Source organism: Macaca mulatta, chromosome 7, assembly GCF_049350105.2.
Source record: "Macaca mulatta isolate MMU2019108-1 chromosome 7, T2T-MMU8v2.0, whole genome shotgun sequence".
Taxonomy (NCBI): domain Eukaryota; kingdom Metazoa; phylum Chordata; class Mammalia; order Primates; family Cercopithecidae; genus Macaca; species Macaca mulatta.
In genome coordinates this window covers 28,498,092-28,525,776 of record NC_133412.1, presented here as the reverse complement: position 1 = coordinate 28,525,776, position 27,685 = coordinate 28,498,092, and the positions used below count along the sequence as shown (strand labels likewise).

The following is a 27,685-nucleotide window of genomic DNA, read 5'->3' as shown; positions in this document are numbered from 1 at the left end:
TCAAATATTTTAATTAGTAAGAATTTCATGCCTTCCTATAGCATAATTTTTATATATATGACAAAATTTGAAGTGTCAGACAAATTAATTCTCTAGAATACAAATGGAAGCATCTGTATTTTTATTTTTTTTGTTTTTATTGTTTTTATTTTTAATTTTTTGCTAGGGAGAGGCAAACATATCCAAAACTTAGGATTATTTGATGAATATTATCCAGAATCAGATCAAAAGAATATTTAATGGTGTTTTTATTTGAAAATAGGGGATTTTTCCTGAAATAGATATCAAGTAAATAAGTTATTTATACAATAGCTCTGCTTTTTTTTTTTTTTTTGAGATAGGATCTTGGTCTGTCACCCAGGTTGGACAGCTTCAACCTCCAGGACTCAAGCTCTCCTACTGCCTCAGCCCCCCAAGTAGTTGGGACTACAGGCACACACTACCACGCCCAGCTAATTTTTGTATCTTATATAATAATAATCCTGTTCTAATTTCTTGACACTACCATTATTTCAGAGGCTTACTTTTAAAGCTTAAATAGGACTATGGAACATATCACAGATGTGAGAGCTGGATTAATACTTAGCCCACAACCTAATCCGTTGAACCAGAGCAGCGCTTTTTAGGCCTAGAGTCCTCTGGGAAGGTATTTCAGCAGGTACACTGAACAACCTCACTAAGGCAAAGGTATCCTTTTAGGAGCCAAGTGTCAACTAGGAGATGGAGGAATAAGAGTCTCTCCAACCTGTCTGAGAACCAGTTGCAGATATTATAGTAACCACTTCTAATCTTTGAGGGTTATGTGTTCTGAAAACCTCCATAGTAGGAGAATTTGCATTGTGAAACGAAATTTTGGGAGACCAGAGGGGAGGGAGGACCAAAGTTGAAATTAATACATGAAATTTTGTATAAATATTAAGTTCACCAAGAAAGTAACAACAACATCTGAAATCAAGATAATACCAATGACATCTTACGCATCTTGAATTTGCATAATTGAGCATCATGCAAATTGTACTATCTCATGACTCATCACATCCTATGTCATGGGAGAACTCTGTGACCCTGGAGACTTTGATGAGTCATGATGGAATGCAGAGCCCCAAAATAGCTTCCTTTACTACCACAGTGAACTTTGCATGCCAGCCCAGCCAGCCCCTGGCCAAGCTCAGGGCTAGAAGTAGTGTCCAAGGAGATGTTTTTCAAGCCCTGACTGATACTCCACTGGAGAGGGCAGGCCTGATCAGAGACTAGAGTTGGGTGGTACTGGGCAAAACTGCTGGTTCCAAAATAGGAAAACAAGACTTTGGTAATTCCACAAACTTCCGATTCTGTGACTCACTCTTGCAGTGGGTGGCACTTTGTGGAGTGAGGCTGGGTGAGACCTGAAAGGCTGGAGGTTCTTCTGGCTCTGGTGGTATGCAGGGTTCAGCTTCTTAACAGCCTTGAAGCTCTGACTCCAGTAGTGGGTAGTATTTTGGGGAAGTTAGAGAAGAAAGAGAAATAAGGAATGGTATGTGGGTATGTGTGTGTGTTTTCTATCTTTGGTGATGTTTAAACAGGGAATCAGTAGGTAGAAATGATTCAACTGGAGAAGGATGTCCTCATGCTAACAGAAGTGCTTATTCAATCTGAATACTAGAAATCATGCACACTGCATTTGGAACGACATGCATTTGCTAAGAGAGCCACCTCCTAGTCAAAATGTACCACCATGAGTTCTGCTGACCCTTAAAAATTGACACCAAGGTTTCCTTTCTTTTCAGGTCCTCAAGTATGTTCCACATAATGAAGCACAATCATTACAGCTCTCGGTTCGGCAGCAAACTTGGGCTGCAGTGCATCGGTATGCATGAGAAAGGCATCATATTTAACAACAATCCAGATCTCTGGAAAACAACTCGACCCTTCTTTATGAAAGGTAAGCAGGTACTTAGCTACAATCTTCGTTTTTGTCTATGAATATGCCTTTTTTGAAATCACATTTGTTAAATATTTTATTTACTTATTTATTTATTTATGGAGTCAGAGTCTGACTCTTATCACCCAGGCTGGAGTGAAGTGGCACGACCTTGGCTTACTGTAACCTCCGCCTCCCGGGCTCAGGTGATCCTCCCACCTCAGCCTCGCAAGTAGCTGGGACTACAGGTCTGCACCACCATGCCTGGCTAATTTTTGTATTTTTTGTAGAAATAGGGTTTTGCCACATTTGAGACCAGGCTGGGCTCGAACTCACGGAGTCAAACGATTCACCCGCCTCGGCCTCCCAAAGTGCTGGGATTACAGGCATGAGCCATCATGCCCAGTCTGAAATCATATTTTGAATTATACTGCAATAAAGGAGGAAGAGCTAACATTCATTATACCTTTACTCTGTAGTAGCCATTGTTCTAAACACTTGAATGGCAGCCCCATGTGGTAAATGTTGTTATCACCTACAACTGACAGAAAATGAAGGCATAAAGAGGTTAAGTAACTTGCCCAAGGTCCAAACATTAGTAAATGATAGCCTGGAATATATCCCCAAAGCCTATATTTCTTAATCACCACACATTCTTTTCTTCTTATTGATATGCAAAGCAATTTATAGGTATAAAGAAGAGATGAAGATATATATTTAGAATCATTTCAGTTAAGAATTTAGCATGTCACCCATATGTTTGATTTAAACATGGCCACACAATGTGTTTGCTGAGTGCTTGACTGACAGCCCAGATGATTCAGCAGGAAGCAATTTGTGAATGAAATTAGAGAATTTTAGAACTGAGAGGGACCATATCTGTCATCTAACCTCTGATTTTAACAGTTGAGGAAATAAAGTCCCAATGAAGTTATGATTTTCACCCAGGCAAAACAGGGAGTAATGAATGAGCTGAGACTCGGTTGCAAGCCTCCTTATCCAGTGATTTTTCTCCCTTTACCTCATCATGCTGGAAATGAAACTACTGGGGAATACACATGACTAAGCCTGGACATTACTATCAAGCATCAAGAAAAATAATCGTGCCCTAGAAACCTTCTTAGTGGTGGAATCTGGGGCTAGATGATTTTAGGTCCGGCCCTGTCTATTCACAGCCTTCCCTCCAGCAGCCGGTGCTGTGAACCCAGGTCACCACCTTCCGTGTGCCTGCTAAGATGGGGAGAGCTATGCCAGTACCTGTGCCCACTGGGTGTTGAGTCCAGCCTTCAGAGCTGCCCCTCACCAGGACTCAGCACAACTCTTGCTGTAGACCCCAGTGTATCACTTTCCTATTGCTGCTGTAACAAATTGCCACAAAATAAGTAGCTTACAAGAACACATTTATCTCACAGTTCTGTAGGTCAGAAGTCTGACATGGATCTCAGTGAGCTGAAAATCAAGGCATAGGCAAGGCTATGTGCCTTTCTGGGGGCTCTAGGAAAGACTCTCTTTGTCTTTTCCAGCTCTAGAGGCCAGCCACATTCCTTGGCTTGTGGCCCTTTCCTCCAGCTTCAAAGCCAGCAACAGTGGATTGAGTCCTTTGCCCGTTACATCTCTGGCCCACCTTCTGTCATCCCATCTCTCTCTGGCTTTGACCTTGGCTTAGAAAGGTCCTTTGCCTTTTTTTTTTCTTCTTCTGAGACAGAGTCTTGCTCTGTCGCCCAGACCAGAGTGCAGTGGCGCCATCTTGGCTCACTGCAAGCTCCGCCTCCTGGGTTCACACCATTCTCCTGCCTCAGCCTCACAAGTAGCTAGGACTACAGGCACCCCCCACCACGCCCGGCTAATTTTTTTGTATTTTTAGTAGAGATGGAGTTTCACCGTGTTAGCCAGGATGGTCTCGATCTCCTGACCTTGTGATCCACCCGCCTCGGCCTCCCGAAGTGTTGGGATTACAGGCATGAGCCTGTAATCTTTGCTTTTAAGAACTCATGATGAGGTTTGTCCCACCCCATTTCAAAGTCCTTAACCTTAGTTATATCTGCTATTTTTCATGTAAAGTAACGTATTAGTTGGTTCTGGGGATTATGACCCAGACAAATTTAGGGTGCTATTATTCTGCCTATCACTCATGTTGGGGGAGATAAATCTCCTTATACCTTATAAAACTATGGAACGAATTAATGGAAAAAGTATAGGACTTGGTATTACAGGTTGTGAGTTTGAGCCCCAGCACTGCCACTTGCTACCTATCTGACCTTAGGCAAGTCGCTTCACCTTTCTGAGCTTCAGTTTCCCTATTCACAAAAGGTGATAAATGTTATAAAACTTGCACTCTAGGGCTATTGTGAAGAGCAAATGAAATAATGCTGTAAGATCCCACGTTTGACTTTTTCATTTGGCTCAGGCATATTAGGAATATGTGAACTAGTATTTAGGAGTAGTTAACTTTCACATACCAATATCCTCTACCCTGACATGCAAGAGCTAATTAAAAGAATCTCTAAGTTCATCCATTTGTTTGACAAACCACCGTTGTCATCACTGAACTAGGTACCGAGATACAATGACAAACCAGATGTGGTTCCTGCCCTCGAGGAACTTATAATGGGGGAGGGGGGTTTGAATTAGGAAGGGGCAGCCCAGCACATCACCAAACACTACCCTAGGTGATAGTAATGCTGGCGGTTGCACGGAGTGATGCCAAGTACAGATGAACAGGCCATCTGAAGCACACTGAGGGGCAGGGGAGACTTTTCAGAGGACTGGATGCTCATAATGAGTAAGGTAGAAGCTAATTAAGAAAACAAAAGACAAACATTCTAGGAGTAAAGAACAGGATAGCCAAAGGCACAGATGAATAGTTAGACATGACGCATCCAGGGCCCTGTCAGTAAGTCCTTGTGCCTGGTGCAGATACATTCAGGGACGTGGCCAAGGGGAGGGCAGGGCCATATCACCAAAAATCTCTCGGTTAAGGCAAGGAATTGAGCTTATCTCAAAAACTATGGAGAATCACTAAAGATTTTAAGCAGAATGATATGAACATATTTGTATTTTATAAAAATCCCTCTGGTAGCAGAGAGAATGACTAATTGGAAGGAAGCAGGACCGTGAGCAGTGAGAACATTTAGGAGCTACTGCAGTGATGCAGGAAAGGTGGAGGGGAGGCTGTGGGTTCAAGATAGTCAAAAGGATAGACCTTACGGTAGTAGACCCTATAGTACTTGGAAATTAAGCCAAACATCTTTGTGACTTTTTTTTAGATAGCCTTCTATAGGGAAGATCAGGGTTTCTACAAAAAAGTGCTACACAATTGGACCCAAATTCATAATCCCAAGAAATAGGAGGCTAATTGCTTATTGGAAAGTTCACTGTGGTGTCTGACATTTCTATAATCAATGAGAGTCCTAAGCATTTTTCAGTGAATTTCCTTTTAGAGTTAGACTCCCTGTTGGTTTTCCTGATATAGCAGAAAGTTTGGCACAGGTTTCAGTAACGTTAATGAAAGTATTGACTTACTAGGTGAGTCTGTAGAGAAATAGTTAAGTGCAACTTAGGCAATGGCCCATCTTGGGAGGTGGGGAAGGGTGGGAGCGAGGGGTGAAGAAATAGCATATGTTTCCCAAAACTGCCGAGAAATGTGTCCATATTGATGGTATTTGCTGTTTGCTTGCCCAATTTTCTTTTGACTGGACAGATTCAATACGTTTTGGCACATTTTAAAAATTAAATCATATCTACATCATACCACTGCCTATAAGCAATGTTATTACATTTTTGCCCATAAGTTTGGCATGTGGCTTCAAGCTCTTTAAACACAGAGGCAAATCATGCATGAGCCTGGGAGAAAACCACCAGTGACATTCTAAGCCAACCCTTCCACACAAAGGGTTGAGTCATTTGTCCTGCTTGCTGAAGTGGCAGTCACCCAGAGAACAACATCCTGGTCTTTCACATCTGCCAAGTCCTTCCTATGGTCAGAAAGCCTGCTCCTACCTCAACCTTCCTTCCAAGATGTATGGAAATCTCAAAAGTCTAGGACCAGTCCTCAGGCCTCCTTTCTTGTTTGCAAAGTATACCTTCAGGCATGGGGGTTCTGCAGCTTAACCCAGTGTGTGTGTGTGTGTGTGTGTGTGTGTGTGTGTGTGTGTGTGTGTGTGTGTTTAAGAGACAGAGAGAGACAGAGGATAATCTTCTTCTGGAGTTACATCTACAAAGTTTCCCAATATTTTTTATCTCATTTCAAAGACTCTGACGTTAACAACAAACATGAATAATAAAAGATTTAAAAAGAAAGATTACTCCTAAAAGAAGCTTAAAGAAACTTAACACAAAGAGAGAAAGGGGCACTTTAAGGGTTAAACCCTCCTGTGTAGGCCACCCACCATCAGGACTGCTCAGATAGTCAGGAACAGAGCAAGAGTGAGATCAGAGCCAGTTTACTCTGTTTTCATTCATTCATTCTTTTCTCTGTTGAAAAAATATGTATGAAGGCCCCCATGGACCATCAGCTTGAAGGGCAATGCTAATGAGCGACTGTCACTGTCCTTAAAGAGCTCTCAGTTCAGTGAGGGAAGACTGGTAAGCAAGCAAGGAATTGCTTAGCTGTCATGCCGTTGGTTGAGTAAAATAAACCTGGAAGTAGTTTGAAGAGAAATCAAAATTAAGAGAAGGGCACTTTGGGGGATTTTTACAACTAGCCTTTTACACTTTAACAGGAAGCACCTTAGATCAAATAGGATCCAATTTGACCAGTTTTCCAGTAATATCCTGCCACCTGTTGAAACACAAAATAAATATGATCCTAGGCAAATCCAAATCAGCTTTGGAGGGAAATGTATACAATAAATATGAAAAAATCACTGATTTGTGAGTTATGACCACAAGTACTAAATGTTTCCTTTGCAGTCTCATAAATGGCTGGCTAGAGCATGAAAAAAGTTGAATTTTTAACAGTTTGTTTAAAATAATATTTGTCCCTATCTTCCTTCCATTCATTCATTCTTAACTATAGGATAGTACGTGCTTATGGAAAATCACAGAAAAGCATAAGATGATGAAAATTTCCACCCAATTATTAAATAAAAAATTGTGGACAATTAAGCTCCAACATAAAAAGCCAGAATGGCCTGATTTTGTGTGTGCCCTGGAGTTCATGATGGCTGATTCTCTGATGTGTACCCTGCAGCTCTGTCGGGCCCCGGCCTTGTTCGCATGGTCACAGTCTGTGCTGAATCCCTCAAAACACATCTGGACAGGTTGGAGGAAGTGACCAATGAATCAGGCTACGTGGACGTGTTGACCCTCCTGCGGCGTGTCATGCTGGACACCTCTAACATGCTCTTCTTGAGGATCCCTTTGGACGGTACTGACATTTTCACTCTTGCATCTTGACCATCTGTCCTTTATTGAACAAGGAGCTAGGAGGGTTAGCAGACCAAAGGAATCACATGCCGTTTTCTACATTGCTCTTGTTCAAACATTTCTAAATACTCCTTGTTTTTTTCCCTAGTGTTTCTGCTTTATTCACTTATAAAATATAAATTTCCATAAAGTAGGGGCCAGCATCTATTTCTTTTGTATCTTTCCTCATTACTCTAGGAAATAGAATTCTACCCACAGTTGAAACTTAACAACTGTGATTAGTTCATTTGGTTATTAGCATATCCTACCACCCATCAACTTTATATATTTAATCATTTCCAACTGTTCTTTTGGGCATGATATATACATACATATATACACACACGTATATACACACACTCCTCCCTCAAAGCTACTAAACATGAAAATATCATGCCTATATGATAAAAATGTCAATATTGCTGATGATACTGATGCTGATGGAAATGACGATATTAGCTGCCATTAACGTAGTATCTAATGTGTGCCAAACAGTATTAAAAATTGCTATATATACATGTTTGCCATTTATTGTTTATAGTCTTAACAAGATGTCTCACTCAAAAGGCTAGTTTCCTCACTATGATACAGAAATGAATATGAAAACATGTGCATGCTCACGTCAAACTCATAGAACTTGGTTTTATTTTGGCAGGATTAAACCAATTTGCAACTTGAGTACAACTGCCAATATTTCGGCTAGTTCTTGAAAAGTTGTGCCATTGTGCAAAAGTCCTTGACTTTTTGATAACTTTTTAACCTAATGATCAAACACCTGACAGGAATGGAATTCACTGGACTTGTACCTAATTGTTTTACATTGTTTTCTATGGGTTACATTTTTTATTGCCATTGCAACCTTTATCCACACACTAACCTGGAAAGTATAGGAGTTAAAAAATTGGTATTCTTTCTGATGTACCTTTTTCATTTTCTTCTTAAAGTCATTTAAATTATATATTACTCTTAAAGAATGTTTTGGTCTCCATTTTAGTAGCCTGTGCATAAGGTACTAATACATGTACACAAAGAAAAATTCACAAGCCCATTCAGATGTCTTTTAGAACATTACTTACCACTAAATATTTATACAGTTGACATAATACTTATTATGCCCTTGGATAATAGAATTTGTTTTTTATTACTTCTTATCCATAAGCATTGGCCTTATATTATCTCAAGAGGAACAGAATTTATTATTAAACAAGATTCTTAAATCCATTATTCATATCGTGACCTCATACATTTTGTAACCCTAGTAGTGAATATACCCTAAAAACCTATAAATCCCCCAAATCACTCTACTGATAAAAAAAAAAATGTACATGCAACTCTACCACCACACCAAAAAGCGTAAATCATTTGAGTAGTTTGGTGGTTACCAGAGGAAGGGAAGCATAGTGGGGTAGTGGGGAGAGAAGAGATGAAGAGAAGTTGATTAATGGGTACAAAAATACAGGTAGATAGAAGAAACAAGACCTAGTGTTCAATAAATCAGTGTAGTGAAGAAAATAAATAATAATCTATGTACAACCAAGTAGCTAGTAGAGAATAATTTGAATGTTCTCAGCATAAAGAAAAGATAAATGTTTAAAGTGATAAATATCCTCATTACCCTGATTTGGTTATTACACATTATACAAATCTATCAAAATATTACATGTACCCCTAAATATGTATATCTATTATGTATCAATAGAAAATTAATCATTTGGATTAATTCCATTCTGCTATTGGCATTAAGTATGTACAACTCAGTGAGACTTTTCCTGAATTAACACCAGTGTTCATTGATTCAAACATTCATTCATCAAACATTTATTGATTGCCTATTTTATGCCAGGCACTGTTTTAGGTTCTGGGGACATAACAGTGACCCAGACGGATAAAGTTCTTGCCTTCAAGGGACTTACATTCCAGTGGGTGATATGGACAGGAAAAGAAATAAATATCTAATAAAATATTAGCAATAGTAAGTGCCTTGAAGGAAAAATGAAGCAGGGTAAGAGGACAGGAAGTGAAGGAGGGCAACAGTGGGTGTGGGCACTCCCTATTGCCACACTGGCTGTATGGTTTTAGGCAAGCTTCCGAATTTCTATGAATTGCAGTTTCTTCAACTGCAAAAGGATGATATCACAAAGCCCATGGCAAGAATATGAAGATGAAATTTAAAATCTCTTTCACAAAGCGCCTAGCATGGTGACTGGTATTTAGCAGTTGGAAATAAATGTCTATTCTCTTCCCTTTTGTATATTATCTGGTATAATTTGAAAAAGTAAGGGTTTTATTTCCTCTAGTATTCAATTTAATTAAAGAACATTTGTTAAGAGCTGATTGTGTGTGAGGCTTAGGACAAGGCATTGAGGAAAACAAGATGAATTCTACACTCTGGACTGAATATAAATAACTATGAAAGCTACGTGATGAGTGCTATGGGGGAAAAATGAACAAAGCACCATGAGAACATGATTAGAAGCTATTAAGTGTATAATCCATATAAACTGTCCACTTCATGGCTCTGCTTACCCAACACCAAATGAAGTTAAAATGTGCTTGTTAGCCATCTAACAGGCTCCACTTTTTGCACTCCCAGGTACCAGAGTGAAGGCCATAACAGCCGTAATTACTAGTTCCATTTGTCCAGAGAAACAGGAGCAAGTTGGAAGCTCAGCCCGAGGAGAATATGTGAAATTCCAGGTTGAAAACTTGAAAACTAGCAACTCATTGGTTAACTAGTCCAATTTGGATGGCAAGGAGAACAAATCAGTGCTTGATTTCTCTAGTGGTATTCACATGGCTAAGACTCCTACTGAAGATGGAACCTCACTTAGCTTAGAACCCCGGACTGTTAGGAGAACCTACAGGGAATGTTTTCTGCCCAGAGCACCCTTCTTAGGCTCACATTTTGCTCAACTGCTCTTCCTTGTGCGTTTTTTTTTTTTTCTACAGAAAGTGCTATCGTGGTTAAAATCCAAGGTTATTTTGATGCATGGCAAGCTCTCCTCATCAAACCAGACATCTTCTTTAAGATTTCTTGGCTATACAAAAAGTATGAGAAGTCTGTGTAAGTAATACAACTTTGGAAGATTTATGAGTACAATTGGATTGGTTTTTTCCCCTTGTGTCTTTGCTGTTTTTGTTGGCCTCTCCGGTAACTTTTCTGCTCTCTAGAGCCCACAGGGAGCTGTTGATTAGGTTGCTGATGAAACACTTTTTACAGCAATCTGGCTGCATTTGGCCAGACCAGAGTAAATGAAGCCTTTGGCTGGGCGGCTTCTCAGCAAGGGGTCTGAGTGTGTGGTCTCGGAGCTTCAACTCAGGAACTAGAACACTGGTGTGTTTTGAGTTGAAGAGAAGGGTTGACTGATCCTGTCATTAATATCTGTCAAAATTATCTTTGCACAACTGAAAATCTGGAACCACAGAATCAATTTATAGTTGTGTTGTTTTTGAAAGAATTTAACATAATTTAACTTGTAAGAACTGACATTAGTCTCAATACAATTTTTTCTTAATGAGTATAACTAACTTCAATAAAATGTGTGTGGGTTTTTAAAATTATGTATCTTGTGCGTTGGGGGTCCTGAAATTGTCATTAAATGGCTTTGTTTTGATCTTAGAATTGTCCATCAGAAAACCGGACAAATGCCCAGTGGCCTATAGGCTAATCAATGGGTTTGTAGAGTACAAGTAGCCAGTCACTAAACACTGCTACCTCTAACCACCAGTGGAAAGCCTATGGAATCTAGAAGCCTATGCTTTGTGTCCTGTTTCTAATGGCCTTGGGAAGTTATTTAAAGTAAGATATAACCTATCTTCTAGAGTAGGGGCATAGGTTAATGACATCATATAAGTAAGGCAATTAGCATAGAGCATGGCACATAGAGGGTACTAAATATGTTAGTTTCTCCCTTTCCTGTGTTCATATCTTCCTCAGATGTTCCTAACCATCTCAAGTTCTCCATCTCTAAACGTCCCCAAGCTTGTCTGAAGACCTGACTTTATTCTACTTGTGGATTTTAAAATTCAATAATATTAGTTTCTAGAGAAGAAGCCAACTTGATGTTGTTTTGTTTATTCTCTCATGGTTGATGAGTACTAGGTGAATGTTTTAGACACTTGGTTCTTTATACATTTCATTCCCACCAGAGCTTATTGTGACTTGAAAACAAATAGATAAAAGATTCATCTCTTCCCTGTGATCAGAGTTGGTGGCAGTGGTAGTGGTCTGAAGAGTTCATTACATAGTTCTTAGTCATTAGTTTAGCCTTGGTCTTGGCCATTGGACCTATAGAAATTTATTGTACAAGTCTGTGTAAAGGTTTCTCTTAGGTTTCTGCAGTTCCGTCAAGGAACTCTCTATGAATTTACAGGCTAGGGGCACTCCAACACCTCCCAGACCATTTGGGGCTAGTGCTCAGATGGGAATGCTATGAGCATTCTCGGCCTACTAGGAAGAGGGCACCACAGCCCAACTGAGTGAATATCTGTTAATTGTATGTAGGAGTTGCTCAGCAAACATTTGATGAATGCATGGATCAGTAGGGTATTTAAGTGTATCAGTGAACATGTAAATTAGAATTTGAAAGATGGATTTATTGTACATTTAACGTAATACAGAACATTGTTCCCTGGGATAAGGGAACAATACACTTACAAAGAACACATACACTTAAGGACAGAGATAGGAAAAATTGAATTTAGATTCAAGGTGACTTTATTTTTCATCTAGTGTGATCCCTTCACTTTAAAAGGATGTAGGGCCCAGAGACTCAAAGTATCTTACATAGAAAGAGAACAACCTGAACTAGGACCTGACCCCACCCCGTCCAAGTGTTCTTTCAACCACACTGCCAAAATACCTATACATATTTATGCAACTGTTTATTCATTCAACACATATTAGTGTTTACAATGTGGGAGAAACTAACAAGGCATGAGAATAAACATCAAGAATGATACCTAGTCACTGGAGTTTACTGTTTATAACAGGAATCTCAAACTCAACAGTCTTCAGGACTAGGCAAAGAAAAGCAGGCTATGGGGGCCGGGTGCAGTGGCTCATGCCTGTAATCCCAGCATTTTGGGAGGCCGGGGTGGGCGGATCACCTGAGGTCAGGAGTTTGAGACCAACCTGACCAACGTGGTGAAACCCTGTCTTTACTAATAATACAAAAAATTAACCGGGCATGGTGGCGGGTGCCTGTAATCCCAACTACTCAGGAGGCTGAGGCAGGAGAATGGCTTGAACCCAGGAGGTGGAGGTTGCAGTGAGCTGAGATCATGCCACTGCACTCCAGCCTGGGCTACAGACTGAGACTTTGTCTCAATTAAAAGAAAAAGAAAAAAAAAAGCAGGCTGTGGAAACATAAGACAAGGAAATGGAGGTGCCTGTGGCAAACTGAAGAGCACCTGACAGCACTCACAGGTTTTTTTTGTTTTTGTTTTAATTTAAACATTGTGCCTGCCAAATCAGAAATTGGAAAATATTGCTAGATTTAGCCTTTTGCTATCAATTTTTAACCCTTAACTAGAAGTCACAGCCTTGATTTTGCTACCAGAATCCAGAAATCTTAGCTAACTCTGGCACCTTAACATGAAGTATAAGGTCTATGTAATTTAAGAGTATTTATGAAGAAATAAAACAGTAATTCACTGACTCATAAGCACCAAGGGTTTCAATTAAAGCAGATCATTTTACCTAAATACGTGGCAAATAAATCTGTTTCACTAGATGTCCAAACTGAGTATAAATAGACTATATTTTGACTTTTTTTCCAGCAAGGATTTGAAAGATGCCATAGAAGTTCTGATAGCAGAAAAAAGACGCAGGATTTCCACGGAAGAGAAACTGGAAGAATGCATGGACTTTGCCACTGAGTTGATTTTAGCCGAGGTACTGACCTGAACTAACCATACCATGCCACATATGTTATGACTGTGTAGAGGTGTGTAAAGATCCCCTTTTGTAACTGTTGTGTATTTCTGCTTTTAAATACTTTCTCTAGCAGTTCTATAATCCCAATCCAAATAGCCAACACATTAGGTATTTCAGTAAGGCCTTTAAGATTGGAACATTCTAGTAAGACTGACTGCTAAGATTGTGACTCTTCTGTGTAACAATATAAAATATGAAAACAAGTTGGGGGAGGCCAAAGACACTACATACATAGACAACCGGCCTAATTGTTCATCTTTCAGCTAAAGATTGTCATGTAAAATGTCCACAGTCAGTCACAGAGACATGTGGTTTCTATTATTTCATTTTGTTGAAGTTGTTGATCCTTGAGTATCACCTCCCCTCATTTTTTGAAACTTTGATTCACTTTCCAAATTTTTCGTGTCTTCCAATTGTTCAGAAACGAGGTGACCTGACGAGAGAGAACGTGAACCAGTGCATATTGGAAATGCTGATCGCAGCTCCTGACACCATGTCTGTCTCTTTGTTCTTCATGTTATTTCTCATTGCAAAGCACCCTAATGTTGAAGAGGCAATAATGAAGGAAATCCAGACTGTTGTTGGTAAGAATTTATCAAATAAATAACACAGCTTAAAAACAATTTCTTCTGAATGTCCATTTCTTATGTCCTAAAAATCTGATATCAAACATAAAATTTTTTATAATTCACTCCAAACAATAAAGCAAGACATTCTGTCACATTTGATTATACTAGATAGACTGAAAAGATGGTTATTTCTGTTGTCTTAATCATAAAAGTAATACATGCTCATTGGGAGGAATTTAAATCACAGTGATGTGTAAAGCAGTAAGTGACATCCCCCAATCTTTTCCACTCTCCTTTCCAGCCTCATCCCCACTCTCCAGTGGCAACCATTATGAATAGTTTGCTGTGCATTTGCTAAAATCTTTTTCTGTTTGCCCACAAACACATATTTACGGTTGGATTTGTCCATTTTACAAAAATATGGGATCACATACAGTGTTCTGTCTCCCTTGTCAGTTACAAAAGACTTTTGTGGAATCTCCCAGGGAAATGATCGTCTCTCATTTACAGCAGTGTTTCTGGGCTTCAAGCGACCCATTCACAAATGAACTTCCAGTTTGTGGCAGAAGGAAGAGGAGAAGATGACAGCAAAGACAGGGGAGTGATACATATCCCTCTCCACTCCAATCCAGTGATGCCAGCCCCTTCCTCTCCCCTGCCCTCTGCTCCTCTGCAGCGGAGCTTCCAGGTCCACACTCAGGTCTTCCCCAACTCTACTGCTTCATTGCTCTGTCTCCGCTTCAGTTTCATCCTGCTCCACTCTTCCACAGCAACAACCATGCCAACTTTGAAAGAAATCAAATTTTCTTTCTGGGAGAAAGCATAATTCCTCATTTGACACTTCCTTCACAAGAGTAATCTTTTAGGAACACATTTCTTACAAATGTGAAGAGATATCAGAGAATGTAGACTTCCCTCTCTTGACTTTACACAGACCCTGCAAAACAAGTTATTTGGCTGTAGAAGGGCATCATCTTTTTCAAACCATGGGAGTGCTGCTTGAAATAGTTAAACATAAGGAGAAATTTCACTGAAGGGTTAAATATGGGAGAGAAGGGATCTGCAGATGCCTCACACAGGTGGGAAGTTTCCTGGCAAGGTAGATAGCAAGGAGCCGGAATAACATCTAGACTCCAAATTCCAGAATGTTTTCTTGACTGCCTCCTCTCAGGTTCTCAGGTTCTGTGCCAGGTGCAGGGCTACAGCCTTGAACAAACCAGCACCATCCCTGTGCTCGCGGGGCTCACGGTCTGGTGGGAAAAAGAAAACAAGCTCAATACAGTAAAGAGAGACCGAAGGAGGGCGTTCAAGGAAACCATAAGCCTTTAATACATATTGAATACAATTTATTTGAGAGGTGAAATGTGTGTGTACATGTTGATGTTCCCTGACACTTCAAAAGGCCTCTGCAAAGATGGAAAAGCAGCAGAGCCATTTGCAATTGTCCATGTTCCCTTCTGTGTGCCACACACAGACTGGATAACTACTTCCTAGTGAGCACCTTTGGTCACCATCTCCATCATCTTCCTTTCTACTTCCCAACCCCAGCTATACAGGCCCCATTAGACCCTTGAGTGTGCCAAGGGCAGTATGTAAGGGGAAGGGCCATGAGAGGACTCTGACCAAACTAGACCTTTCCTCAGTAGCTTGGTTGTATATGAGACAGGGCTGCCTCAGGACCCTGGGCTATTTTTTATTCTGCAAAAGTGGCATCTCTGAAGCTTTACCATGTCTGGGAATAATCTGAGCCTCTTTGACCAGTGTCAGGCCAATCTGAGACAGTGAGGGTGTCCATCAATCCCCAGCTCACCCGGGGCTGATCTGAGGCACCTATTTTGTCGTGGTGGGGAGAACGTCCTTGTCACTCTACTGCAGGTCTTTCTTGATGAAATGCCGAGGGACTATCAGTGATATGTAAGGGCAGATGACTGCACAGGTAACCAGAGGAGAAAATTTCGTTGAAATGAATCAAATCTGCCATCTCACTTTGACTCTGCAGCAGCCTGTGCATCATCTCTGGGATGGTTGTGGTGCCAGTTTGCTCACAAGTGAAGAGAGGAAATGAATGTCCCCTACAATTTAGAGCAGGGAACAAAAACTCAAAGATTTCAGAAAGCAGGCAGATAAGATGAATGTTTGAAGCAGATTGGGCACGGTCTAGATGGAACTGTGTGACGTATGCCCCCTCTAAAAGGGTAATTGGCCACTCAGTGTCAGCCCATTATTGCTATGTGGGAATGTAAGTTCAGCATCACCAAGTTTTCTGGATATTCAGGCTTTTCTATAAAATCCTCCAGTTTTTAAGGTAATTGGCTTCATATCTGAATTTTTATAAAACACTTTGTGGACTGAGCGTAACATATTTGGCCCTGGTTGCTGGTGTGCATTAGAATTAGAGCCACAGTTTTTTTCAACCAAGAGCAAACTGTTCTGTGGAAAAAACAGGAGCTTGATGCCAATCACAGATGGAAACTAACATTACCTTATTTGTCCCTGTTATCTGTTTCCACAGGTGAGAGAGACGTAAAGATTGATGATATGCAAAAATTAAAAGTGATGGAAAACTTCATTTATGAGAGCATGCGGTACCAGCCTGTCGTGGACTTGGTCATGCGCAAAGCCTTAGAAGATGATGTAATTGATGGCTACCCAGTGAAAAAGGGGACGAACATTATCCTGAATATTGGAAGGATGCACAGACTCGAGTTTTTCCCCAAACCCAACGAATTTACTCTTGAAAATTTTGCAAAGAATGTAAGAGCCCTTCCTTAAAGTTGAGCATGCCATTCTTGAAAATGTCAACTGTTAAATCCTCTCTGGTTCTTTGTGTTTGCACCATAAACGTTTCATTTTTCTTACTCATTCCCTCTGCCACCTCACCAGGAGCACACATGTACCCTAGCTTGGAGCAGGGCTCCCGTATTCATCCTCAAGCCTTCAAGGATGCTGGGTCTCCAGCTCTAAGAAGTATCTACATGGTGGCCACAAAATAGGTCAAAATGTGAAAAAGCTGGGCCCTTAATTTGGCTAAAATGAGGTGATTTTTGTTTAACCCAACCAACCTACTTTTCCATTTAAACTTTGTGAGCATGTCATCAGATTCAGCTATAGCACCATCTGAGCAAAGGAAAGTCCACTACTGCTTCAGATGAAAATCAAATGAGACCAGAAGATTTAGTTTTTGCAAAGTGCCTTTGGCTCATCAAATGGCCCCATGAGCAGTAGGTCCCATTCTAAATAGGACTTACTAATTAGAAGAGAGACAGTTTTTCTTTTTTTTATAATTGATGTGTACTAGAGATTCCACCTTCATTAGGTCAAATTCTAGGCAATATGTTTTTCAATCTGAATTACATAAGCAGTTCCCTAAGTGCCCTTTTTTCAATTTGCATATGGTGTAGAAACATGATGCTAAAATTAATTAAGTACTCCAATTCATCTTGTTTCTACATGGGCAATCCAGATAATGCCATGTAAATCAGTAAACTGATCAACAAAAATTTGTTGAACATCTACTATATGCCAGGCACTAAGTCCAGATGTGGACAAGACAGATGTGGTCTCATTAATTTTCTGCATAACTAAAGTTAGTTAGATGCTTGGCACTGAATAGGCCAGGAATCTACATCTTTGCTTGCCTTTGTCTCTTATATGGTATCACAAAAAATAATCTTTGCCTTAGTGACTTATAAAACAGTAGTAAATCTGTGGCTATTCCACAGAGTTACCTGATTATACTAACACTTGCTGTAATAAGATGGTTTGCATTACTTTACCCCAGCACATGAAAGGCAAAACTGGGGACTCTCTGAGGTTGGGTTGGATCACAAGGGGTGAATCAAACAGGACAGAGAAAGGGCTTGAGTTCCAGTTGTTCATCTGAGGGGCTGGAGGGCATTGTGGCTGATAACCACGACACAGTGTTCTGACTGACCCATGTTTTCAGAATGAATCAAACAGAGACTGAGTGACTCTAGCCTTTAATATTCTGGCTGTCTGATCATTTTCACAGGTTCCTTATAGGTACTTTCAACCATTTGGCTTTGGGCCCCGTGGCTGTGCAGGAAAGTACATCGCCATGGTGATGATGAAAGCCATCCTCGTTACACTTCTGAGACGATTCCATGTGAAGACATTGCAAGGACAGTGTGTTGAGAGAATACAGAAGATACACGACTTGTCCTCGCACCCAGATGAGACTAAAAACATGCTGGAAATGATCTTTACCCCCAGAAACTCAGACAGGTGTCTGGAACACTAGAGAAGGCTGGTCAGTACCCACTCTGGAGCATTTCTCATCAGTAGTTCACATACAAATCATCCATCCTTGCCAATACTGTCATCCTCACAGTGAACACTCAGTGGCCCACTGCATTTTATAGGCATATTTCATATGGGTTGTCACCAAGCTGAGTGCTATTGGTCATCTGCTCCTGTTCATACCGGAGAACCAGACTACAAGAGAAAAAGCAAAGGCCAAGAGTTTGAGGGAGAAATAGTCAGTGAAGAAACTATCCGTAAAGGCCCGATTCCACCAAATGTGCTTTGAGAAGGATAGGCCTTCATTAACAAAATGTATGTCTGGTTCCCCACTAAAGCTCTACTGCCTCAACCCAAGGTGATTTTTATGTCTGGGGCAGAAACACTCAAGTTGATTAGAAGGACCAGCCCAATGTCAGGGTACCTGGGGCCAAACACAACTGCTAGTGTGAATTAAAATACTTTAATTTTTTTTTCTGTGGAGGCGGAACAGTAACATTCATAGTCTTTGGAGAAATGCTTAGAAATTCAGCATTTGACCCTTCCTGTGAATTAAGCCCAATTAATTCCTGTTTGTCCACATATGATCTGTCTGTGGCAAAAGTTAAATCAGAGGAAATTCTTTCCCAGTCTGTCAATTTATGCCTCAGCCACTTGCCTATACTACAATTCGTTGTATTACCTGTAGATTCAAGTAATACAAACTAATTTAGTAATAGCCTGGGTTAAGTATTATTAGGACCCTGTGTCTGCTGTAGAAAAAAAATTCGCATAATGCACTTCAAATAAAAATCCTTTTGGCATGTTTCCATTTTTGCTTAGCTCAATTAGTATGGCTAACCAAGAGATAACTGTAAATGTGACATTGATTTGCTCTTACTACAGCTTCAGTGACTGGGGGAGGAAAAGTCCCAACCCAATGGGCTCAAACTTCTAAGGGGTGCTCCTCTCATCCCCTTATCCTTCTCCCTCGACATTTTCTCCCTCTCTTTCTTCCCATGACCCCAAAAGCCAAGGGCAATAGATCAGAAAAGAACGTGGTCAGAGTAGAACCCCTGAAGTATTTTTTAATCCTACCTCAAAATTTAACAGTTACCTGAGAGATTTAACATTATCTAGTTCATTGAATCATTGTATGTGGTTGTGGATAAAATGCATACCTTGGAATTCGCTTTCTAAAGGAAATCAAATATGAATGGAGGAACTTTTCAAACACCACTTTACTTGTGTTATATAGCCAATATAACTATCTCTACTGAATGTCATTGAAAAACTGAAAAATTAAACTTATTTACAAGTAGGTAAATATTTGTCATTGAATCCATTGCCATCCCATTTGACTATTCTTTTCATCCTACTGTATAGTAATAAGGCAACAGCTGAGTATAAGATGAAAGTGTAATCTCCCTGAAAGCAGGAGCTATTTTCTTTCTTTTGTAATCCATCTGCATCCCCATCTCCCCATCCTGTCTCCCTGTATTCTCTCCCAAGCTCAGTTCTGAATAGGCACTCCTGCTCAGAGATACTCCCAACTGATGCAGAAACCAAATAAAGAGGTAGGTATTCCAAGAATTCAAGAATGGATATGAGTAAAAAATAAAACGTTTAGTTGAGCTTGGAATTATTTGGATCATCTATATAGCCTAAAAATATATGGACTATGCCTGTGTACCTGAATATGTCTATAGTCAGCTCGAGACAATCATCCAAATAATTTAGACCCCTGAAAGCAAGGCCAGGATTTGCGATTTAATGTGTCCAAATTAATTCACTTGAAAATTAGTAACACTCTGTTTACATTGCCTCTGGCTGGAGCTGCATGGTGGAGGAAGTCCAACTTTGGATCCATGTACTTCGCCTATCCAATACACTTGGGACATTTATGTATATTTTATCTGTATATATGAAGCCAAGGTCTGTGTCTACACAGTCAAAGTGAAATGAAAGTTTGATATAGTTGTACATAGATAACTATTTTGCAGATACAAAAATATCCTAGGGAAAAACTGGGAGTGGAGGGGTGGGGGGTGGAAATGAGGGATATGGGGGAGGGACAGGAAGAGGGGAAGTGTTGGTTTAAATGATCCAAACAAACTCTCCCAGAATCAAATACCTGGGTAGTTGTTCAACTTTCATTCTGCTTAGCCTGTATAGACAAACCCCATATGTTTGTAAGGCTTGGCCTAGGAATTTTGGAATACCATTGGCTTTTCAGTAGGCTGATGAACATGTATTTGAAAATTCTATTATCTCTTCAGAATTTTGCCTCACTGTTAAGTGCTTAACTGTCACTCTTGAATGTGCAATGTGCTGTGGATTCCATTTTCATCAGTTCTCAAAGAACTGAAATGTGTAAATTATCAGTGAAATGCATGTATATAAGGGCTCTATCATTATCAAATTGTAAGGACAATTGTCCCCTTCTATATCTCTGGGCATACTAGACAGCCCCATGCCTTCATTGAGATCCCATTTTCCCTCTCAAGTGGAAAATAATCACATCCAGCAAGCTCTCTCATTATTGAGAAATACCACTTGGAAATTGCCACTTTTTATTCCTAAGCAGCACCTTTCACTGCTAATGGTGCTAATATTCCACAAAAGCATGTGCCATTGGCCCACTGAAGGATGGAGGGACCCTTTTCAATCTGTATCAGCTGGGCTCTGGGACTGAATCTCTCACCTATTCTTGCAGAAGGACATACTAATTAAACCTTATCAAAGTAGTAAGTCAAATGGAGCATATGATGCTTTCAGTTGCTCTTAGCTCAAAGAACAAAGTCAAGGGCTTAACCCTTCACGGCTCAATTCTGTCAGGGCTTACCTGTTTCAAATTCTTCATTTCCTTTCTGCAGCTTTTAGCAGGTATTGGCCTATTCTAGGAAGTCAATGACCATAACCCTGTTTCTACCAGGTCAACAAGACAATGGAATGTATTTAGACAGGGCAACCCCCATTCATCAAGTCCAGCCCATTAAGTATACTCTACCCCTCTCTCTCCCATCAAGAATACATTTCAAAGTGCAAAACAAATAAGAGTCATAAGAAAACAACGATAATTATCATAAGAATAACCTCGAATCCACTGTGATTTATAACAAAAAGCAAATGTTTCACAAACCTCAGTATTTTAATTTGTTAGCAAAACATTTCTTGCAAAGAAGGTCTTGATTAGAAGGTATGGCAGCTGAGTGCCTGTGGTCCAGGTAATTTTTAAAGTTCCTTTCAGCACTGCGACTCCATAAATAGGGAGGCAGTGGAGCCCTGAATCTGGGCTCAGCCTTTTTGTAAGAATATGCTTTGGGCAAACTGTTTCATTTCTCCATATCACAGTTTTCTCATCAATCCAATGTGGATAATAATTATCTTATAAGCATTGCTATGAGGATTGCAAGAAATAATTTCTGTGAAGCCCTTTAGCACAGTGCTGGTACACAGCAGCCTCTCACTGAGCATAGGGCATGATAATGACAAGCTGAGTAATTAGGCTGAATCATGATCTCCTCAAACCTCTTATTGTGCAGTAGAGGGCGGCAGGAGATGATGTGCCAGATGCTTCTATTATCTCACATTAGGCTTCATGACAACCTTCCCATCAGTATGAATGCCTCAGTAATCCCTGCAGCCTTTTTATAAGACAGAGTCCCAGGGAGTTTGGGGACTTGCACCCAAGCACTCAGCTAGGAAAGGAGCAACCTAGATTCAAGTCCATCTCTCATTCCAAAGCCCTTGTCCCCTCTCTCGTGCCATCTTTTTGCAGCAGGACTAACCTGCTGAGAGGCTGGGGAGTCTCATTCCACTTGCCCAGCTCTCTCACCATGTGATGCTGGGTAAACCCCTTTTAAGGGCTGCTCATTCCCCATCTCATTGCCCAAGGAATATGAAGCAAGGAATATCTCAGTTTCTTCATCTATGAAATATGGATGATTTTACCTGCCTTCCCTACTTCCCAAATGTGTTTCAAGTTACCTTCTCAAAAGAGATCGAGGAAAGTGCTGTAAAAGTTTAGTTACTATAAAATGGTAGTAGTATTAATGAGTGTATTCCAACAGCTGCCTCAATAAGAAATTATCAGATTCCATTTGGCCATTACCTGACCATCAGGAACATTTCTAGCTTCACACAATTTCAATTCATTTCAGATTTGTCACTGCATTAAAAAATAAGGAGTGGATTTTATAGTCATTTTCTATAAACACACAGTGTGCAAGGCAGACTGCATGATGGCCATAAAATTGCCTACATTTTGGCCAAATTGGCAAATGCTAATAAGTCTATTATGATTGACAGCTATTATGCAATTTCTTCTTCTGGCAAGGATTTCATATATGAATGAAATATTCAGTCCCTTACATAGTTATTTCCAGTGGGGATAAGCTAGGGGTTTGGTGTGGAGGAGGCAAAACCAGACACATGGGCACAAAGCTTTCCTCTTCTAGCCTAGTTAAGCCTGGATAGATGAAGAACTAAGGGTTGTGAAAGTACATTCATTCTTTCAGGCCAGGAAAACAGTAACTGTAGGTACTTTCTTGCTACATTAAGCCCTTTTAACAATCATGTCATTTACTTCTCTCAACAATACTGTGAGGTGGTTATTACTCTCCCCCATCCATCCATCCATTTTTATTCCTTTGCTACCTGCTTGGTAGGGTTTCCCTCCCCTACCCACATATACCCTAACACATATGGCCAGTGTCTCAGCTTCTATTATCAAAAACTGCTCCCGAAACATTTTTTTAAAACTCCTTGGGAGGCTGAGGTGGGAGGATTGGTTGAGCTCAGAAGTTCGAGATCAAAGTGAGCTATGATAGTACCACTGCACTCCAGCTAGGATGACAAAATGACACCCTATCTCAAAATAAATAAATAAATAAATAAATGTGTCTACCTAAGTTATAAAGCATAGCTAAGTTTCAAAATGTCATCCTCCCTTACAGTAAAAGTTTTTGGTTTTCTAGGGAATTGCACAAAAGCTTGATAGGCAAGCTCGGCTTGTGGGAGGAGAGGAGGAGAGAAAGGAGATGGTACCTTCCAGATACCCCTAATTGGTCAACAATTTAGGTATTGATATTGGAGGAATTTAGGTATTGGGAAACTAGGGAATTCTGTCTCCTATCATAACACACCAGCCACTCCACCATGGGAATAAGTCCAAGAACAGTGACTTGAGATTTTGCCCTGTCTCTCCAACCAACAGCTAGGGGTGAGTCAAACCGATTCTACTGATTCAGCTATGTTATGCAACCAAAGTAAACTGATACATATGTGTTCTCTAGTCATCCACGTTTTACTCATCTCCATGTCTGGCACACAGCATGCTCTCAGTACATTTCTGTTAAATGAATGAAAGAGTGAATCTTTAAACCAGTAAGAGAAGTTAGTACTATCAAATTCCTAAGAATAGGCACCACATGTACACATTCTAAAACGCGGCCTTTGCAGTCTACTAAGTGCCACTGGAGGACAGTGAATGATCAATCCACACACTTAAGCAAGAAAACATGGCCAAGTCGGGGAAACCGGATAATCTTGGTCAGGGGTACTGGCAGTTGGGGGTGGATATTCCTGCTTGTTGGGAAATTGGAGGAGATGAACTTTGGACTCCTGCAACTGAAGATTCCACAAGCCAATGGGTTTGTTCCCCTCTCTACAACCAGTTGGTGAGGATTTAGACATTTTCTAAGTTAAACCAAAAAGCTGGCTTTGGGGAACACATAGCCTCAAAGGGGCCATCTTTCAGAAGAATCTCTTTTAGCTTAATAATCAGCCCATACTCATAAGGGTCGCAAATATATGGTATTTTGTGTTTAATAATCACATTTGATGCCCATTGGTTGCCAGGATAGGTAACACTATGCCTATTTACAAGGCTAATTCATTTACAAATGAATTTAAAAAGCACATTTCATTCTATTTTAATGCAATTGTTCCTGGTTCTCCTTCTTAGGTCTCATTCTAACCTCTCCCAACAGCCTGTATTTCTACTTCTCACAGGTCTTTTGTGGCTTCTTCCATAATGAATCCTCTCAGTAGTTCTTCCCTTCTGCAGTTCACCTCGGCCTGTCTCAGGACCAGCTCTGAGGACTGTGCTCTGGGGAAACTCCAGCCTGTCTCCCAGCCCCAGGCTTGCCATCTTGCCCCTATTGTTGAATGCCATCCCAGCAAACCTGGGCTGTGTTTGCTTTGTGTCCTCCTCTTTCTTCTACCTCTGCAGATCCATCTTCCGTATTTCCCTCATTCCCTCCTGAGCCTCCTGTTTTCTACTTCCCCTTTCTCTTACCATCTGCACTCACCATCCTGAATTGCTCTGGCTGAGGTCAACCTTTTATTCTGAGCTGGTGAAGTGGAGGCAGCTACCCTCCTTTCATCACGACAAACTCTTGTGTAGATGAGATGTAGCCCTTCCTCCTTATATTTGTTTCCTAAAACTGCTGCCACAAATTACCACAAACTGGGTGACTTCAAACAGCACAAATGTATTCTCTTTTAATTCTGAAAGCCAGAAGCCTGAAATCAAGGTGTCGGCAGGGCCACACTCCCTTGGAGAGGGATTCTCTGGGAGAATCCTTCCTTGCTTCTTTGAGCTTCTGGTGGCTGTAGGCCATTCTTGGTTTCCTTGGCTTGTGGCTGCATCACTCTAATCTCTGCCTCTGTGGTCACATTGCCTCCTCCTCTTCTGTCTGTATCTTTCCCTCTTCTGTCTCAAATTTCCCTCTGCCTTCTCTCCTAAGGACACAGCATTTGATATAGGGCCCACCCAATATTCCAGGATGATTTTATCTCAAGGTTTTTAGTCTACATCTGCAAAGATCCTTTTGTCCAAATCAGGTCACGTTCACGGGTTCAAGGATTTGGATGTGAACTTATCTTTTGGGGACCCCCTTTCGACCCACTGCACCCCCAGAACAGACTGGCACTTCTCGATTTTTAAAGCAGTAATTCCTAAGCTTTAATGTGTGAATCACCTAGTGATTTTGATACAATTCAAGTTCTGACTCCATGGGTGTGGATAGGGCCTGAGGTTCCGCATTTCTAACAAGCTCCCAGGTCACACTGATGCTGACATTTTGAGGAGCAAGGTGAGCCAAAATGTGTAGCTGTGTGATCCCCAGAGCAGTCACAGCAGCACCACCTGGGAGCTTGTTGTAATAGGAATGCCCAGGCCCCATCTGGACCTACTGAGTCCAAATCTGCACTACAACAGGATCCTCACACACTCTAGTTGCATGTTAAAGGCTGAGAAGCGCTCATCTAGTCTAGAAGGTTTTTTTAACCCTCATGCTTTATACCTAAGACCCCACTTGATTACACTCTGAACTCTATCTTCATGGAATCTTCAGCCTCGTTGGGGCAGCTCTTCTGCAACCCTGCACAGATTATAACTCCTCTGTGCCCCTAAGTGGAAGCCCTTGGAAGGCAATTAACAACGTCTTCCCTTGAACACTGTTCTATTGCATAAATGTCCCCAACCTGCACCCCAAACCAAGTAGCCATGTGTCCCAAGACTGCTAATTCCATCAAGCCACAACAGTTGTGACACATATGGAAGCTACCAAACAGGATTTTATCCTGCTCAAATAAGTCACTAGAAAATTATCCCTGTAATCCTGGTTTGTTTGTTTGTTTTCAATACAGTGATCAATTAAAAGTGCTTTTTCCAGCCAGGTGTGGTGGCTCACGCCTGTAATCCCAGCACTTTTAGAGGCCGAGGCGGGCAGATCACCTGAGGTCAGGAGTTCGAGACCAGCCTGGCCAACACAGTGAAACCCCATCTCTACTAAAAACACAAAAATTAGCTGGATGTAGTGGCAGGTGCCTGTAATCCCTGCTACTTGGGAGGCTGAGGCAGGAGAATTGCTTGAACCCAGGAGGCAGAGGTTGCAGTGAGCCGAGATCGCACCACTGCAACCCAGCCTGGGTGACAGAGTGAGACTCCGTCTCAAAAAAAAAAAAGAAAAAAAGTGCTTTTTCCACTCTTCTGAAGTTCCCATCAAACTCTTTAGTCGTAAGGATTCAAAATATGAAAATGTGTCTCTCTTCTTTCATCCCAGTGAACTAAGAATGGATGTTCCCACAATTAAAAGCTTCTGTTAGTTATCTGCCATCATTACTTATGTGGTTTCTTTATTCATAGAATTTCCTCTGGAGGGGACCCTCCTGCCACCCTACCTCCTATTATGTAGGAGATACATAATTAGGCAAAGCCTGAACTTGGTCAACTTAGAATTAAATTCTACTATTTACCAGCTGTGTGTCTTGGGGCAAGTTGCTTAACCTCCTACAGCCTAGTTTTCCTCAGCTGTGAAACACACGCCCCACAGGATTCTTCCATTAGGTACATCTTGAGTATTAGCACCCAGCATGTAAGGGGCAGCAACGAGGTTCAGAGAGTGTCTGTTTCCTTTCTTTGATCTTCCTTTGGTCCTCTTCTCTTCACATGGCTCTTGGGAAAATGAAGATGCCAATTACATATTTTTGTTTTCTTCCTCCTCCTCCTTCTCCCTGGCCTAGAGATCTTTCAAATTATTCATTTGAAGAGAAGACTGTCCCTGATCTTGTCTTAAAAAGTGCACGTATACTTTTGTCCACCTCAAAAGAAAACTATGTCAACTGAGAAAAAGAAAAAACTTTGAAACCAGTTTTATAAGTTGTCAGAATGAATTTAGGAATTTTCTACTGCTTAAATAACTCCATCTTATAACAGAAATAATTTATTTTTGACCTATTAATCATTTATTTCTTCAACAAACATTTATTGCCACATACTATGTGCTGGACCCGGTTCTTAGTGCCTATACCTTTGCACCCTATATGTCAAAACAGAAAACAAATAAAGCAACAAATAATGAAACAGATCATTTCAGATAGTGGCAAGGGCTATGAAGCAAATAAACTGGTAATGAGATAGTAATGGGGGAGGTGGCTCTATTTTGGAATTAGGTGCTCAGGTAAGGCCTCCCTGACATACTGAAGTTAAGATCAAATTGACAAAGAATAGCCAGTCAAGATCTAGAGAAGAAAGTTCCAGGTAGCGGGAGCAGCACGTGAGAAGGCCCTCACGTGAGATCAAGCTTGGAATATTTGAGGGTGTATATTTGAGGTGGAATATTTGACACAGGCAGGGTGGCTGCAGTGTCATGATCAGAGGGAACATGAAATGAGGTAAAGCTGGCAAGATGGACAAACCACACTGGGTCATGAGAGTCTCAGAAGCTGGATTTTAAATAGAAAAAGTTGCTGGATCTGGCTCATTCTAGCTCACGAGATCCACTTGTTAAGTTTTCAGGGTTTTAAGAGCTGATTAATGTCAAATTGATAGCTTGAAATTGGCCATAGTGGGAGTATTTACACCATGATAATTGGCAAATACAACAAACCCAGGTTCTTCTCCCAGATCTCTCCTCCAAGACAGCCAGTTGTTAAACACTTAACAGAATACCACTGGTGTATGTGCAATTTAAGTGCAGTCAGAACTCACTAGAGGGTTTAAGCCGGAGGATGTTATAACATAATTTATGTTTTAAAATAATCCCTCTGGCTGCTGTGTAGGGAATGGCTCTGAAGGATAAGAGGGAAGCTAGGGTGGGTGTGGGAGGGGCAATAAGAGAGACT

At 40.8% G+C, this 27,685-nt stretch overlaps 1 protein-coding gene across 1 annotated transcript in view; it reads left to right on the top strand.

The window, feature by feature from the left end:
• CYP19A1 (cytochrome P450 family 19 subfamily A member 1) overlaps positions 1–19,373 on the top strand; it is a 33,053-nt gene extending 13,680 nt beyond the window's left edge. Inside the window, exons 3-9 of the mRNA XM_015142241.2 lie at positions 1,767–1,921; positions 7,092–7,268; positions 10,256–10,370; positions 13,088–13,202; positions 13,666–13,828; positions 16,326–16,567; positions 17,826–19,373. Coding sequence (XP_014997727.1) covers positions 1,767–1,921; positions 7,092–7,268; positions 10,256–10,370; positions 13,088–13,202; positions 13,666–13,828; positions 16,326–16,567; positions 17,826–18,074 — 1,216 coding nt within the window. The 3' untranslated portion in view covers positions 18,075–19,373. The remainder of the gene's footprint in view (positions 1–1,766; positions 1,922–7,091; positions 7,269–10,255; positions 10,371–13,087; positions 13,203–13,665; positions 13,829–16,325; positions 16,568–17,825) is intronic.
• Positions 19,374–27,685: the final 8,312 nt, after the last annotated feature.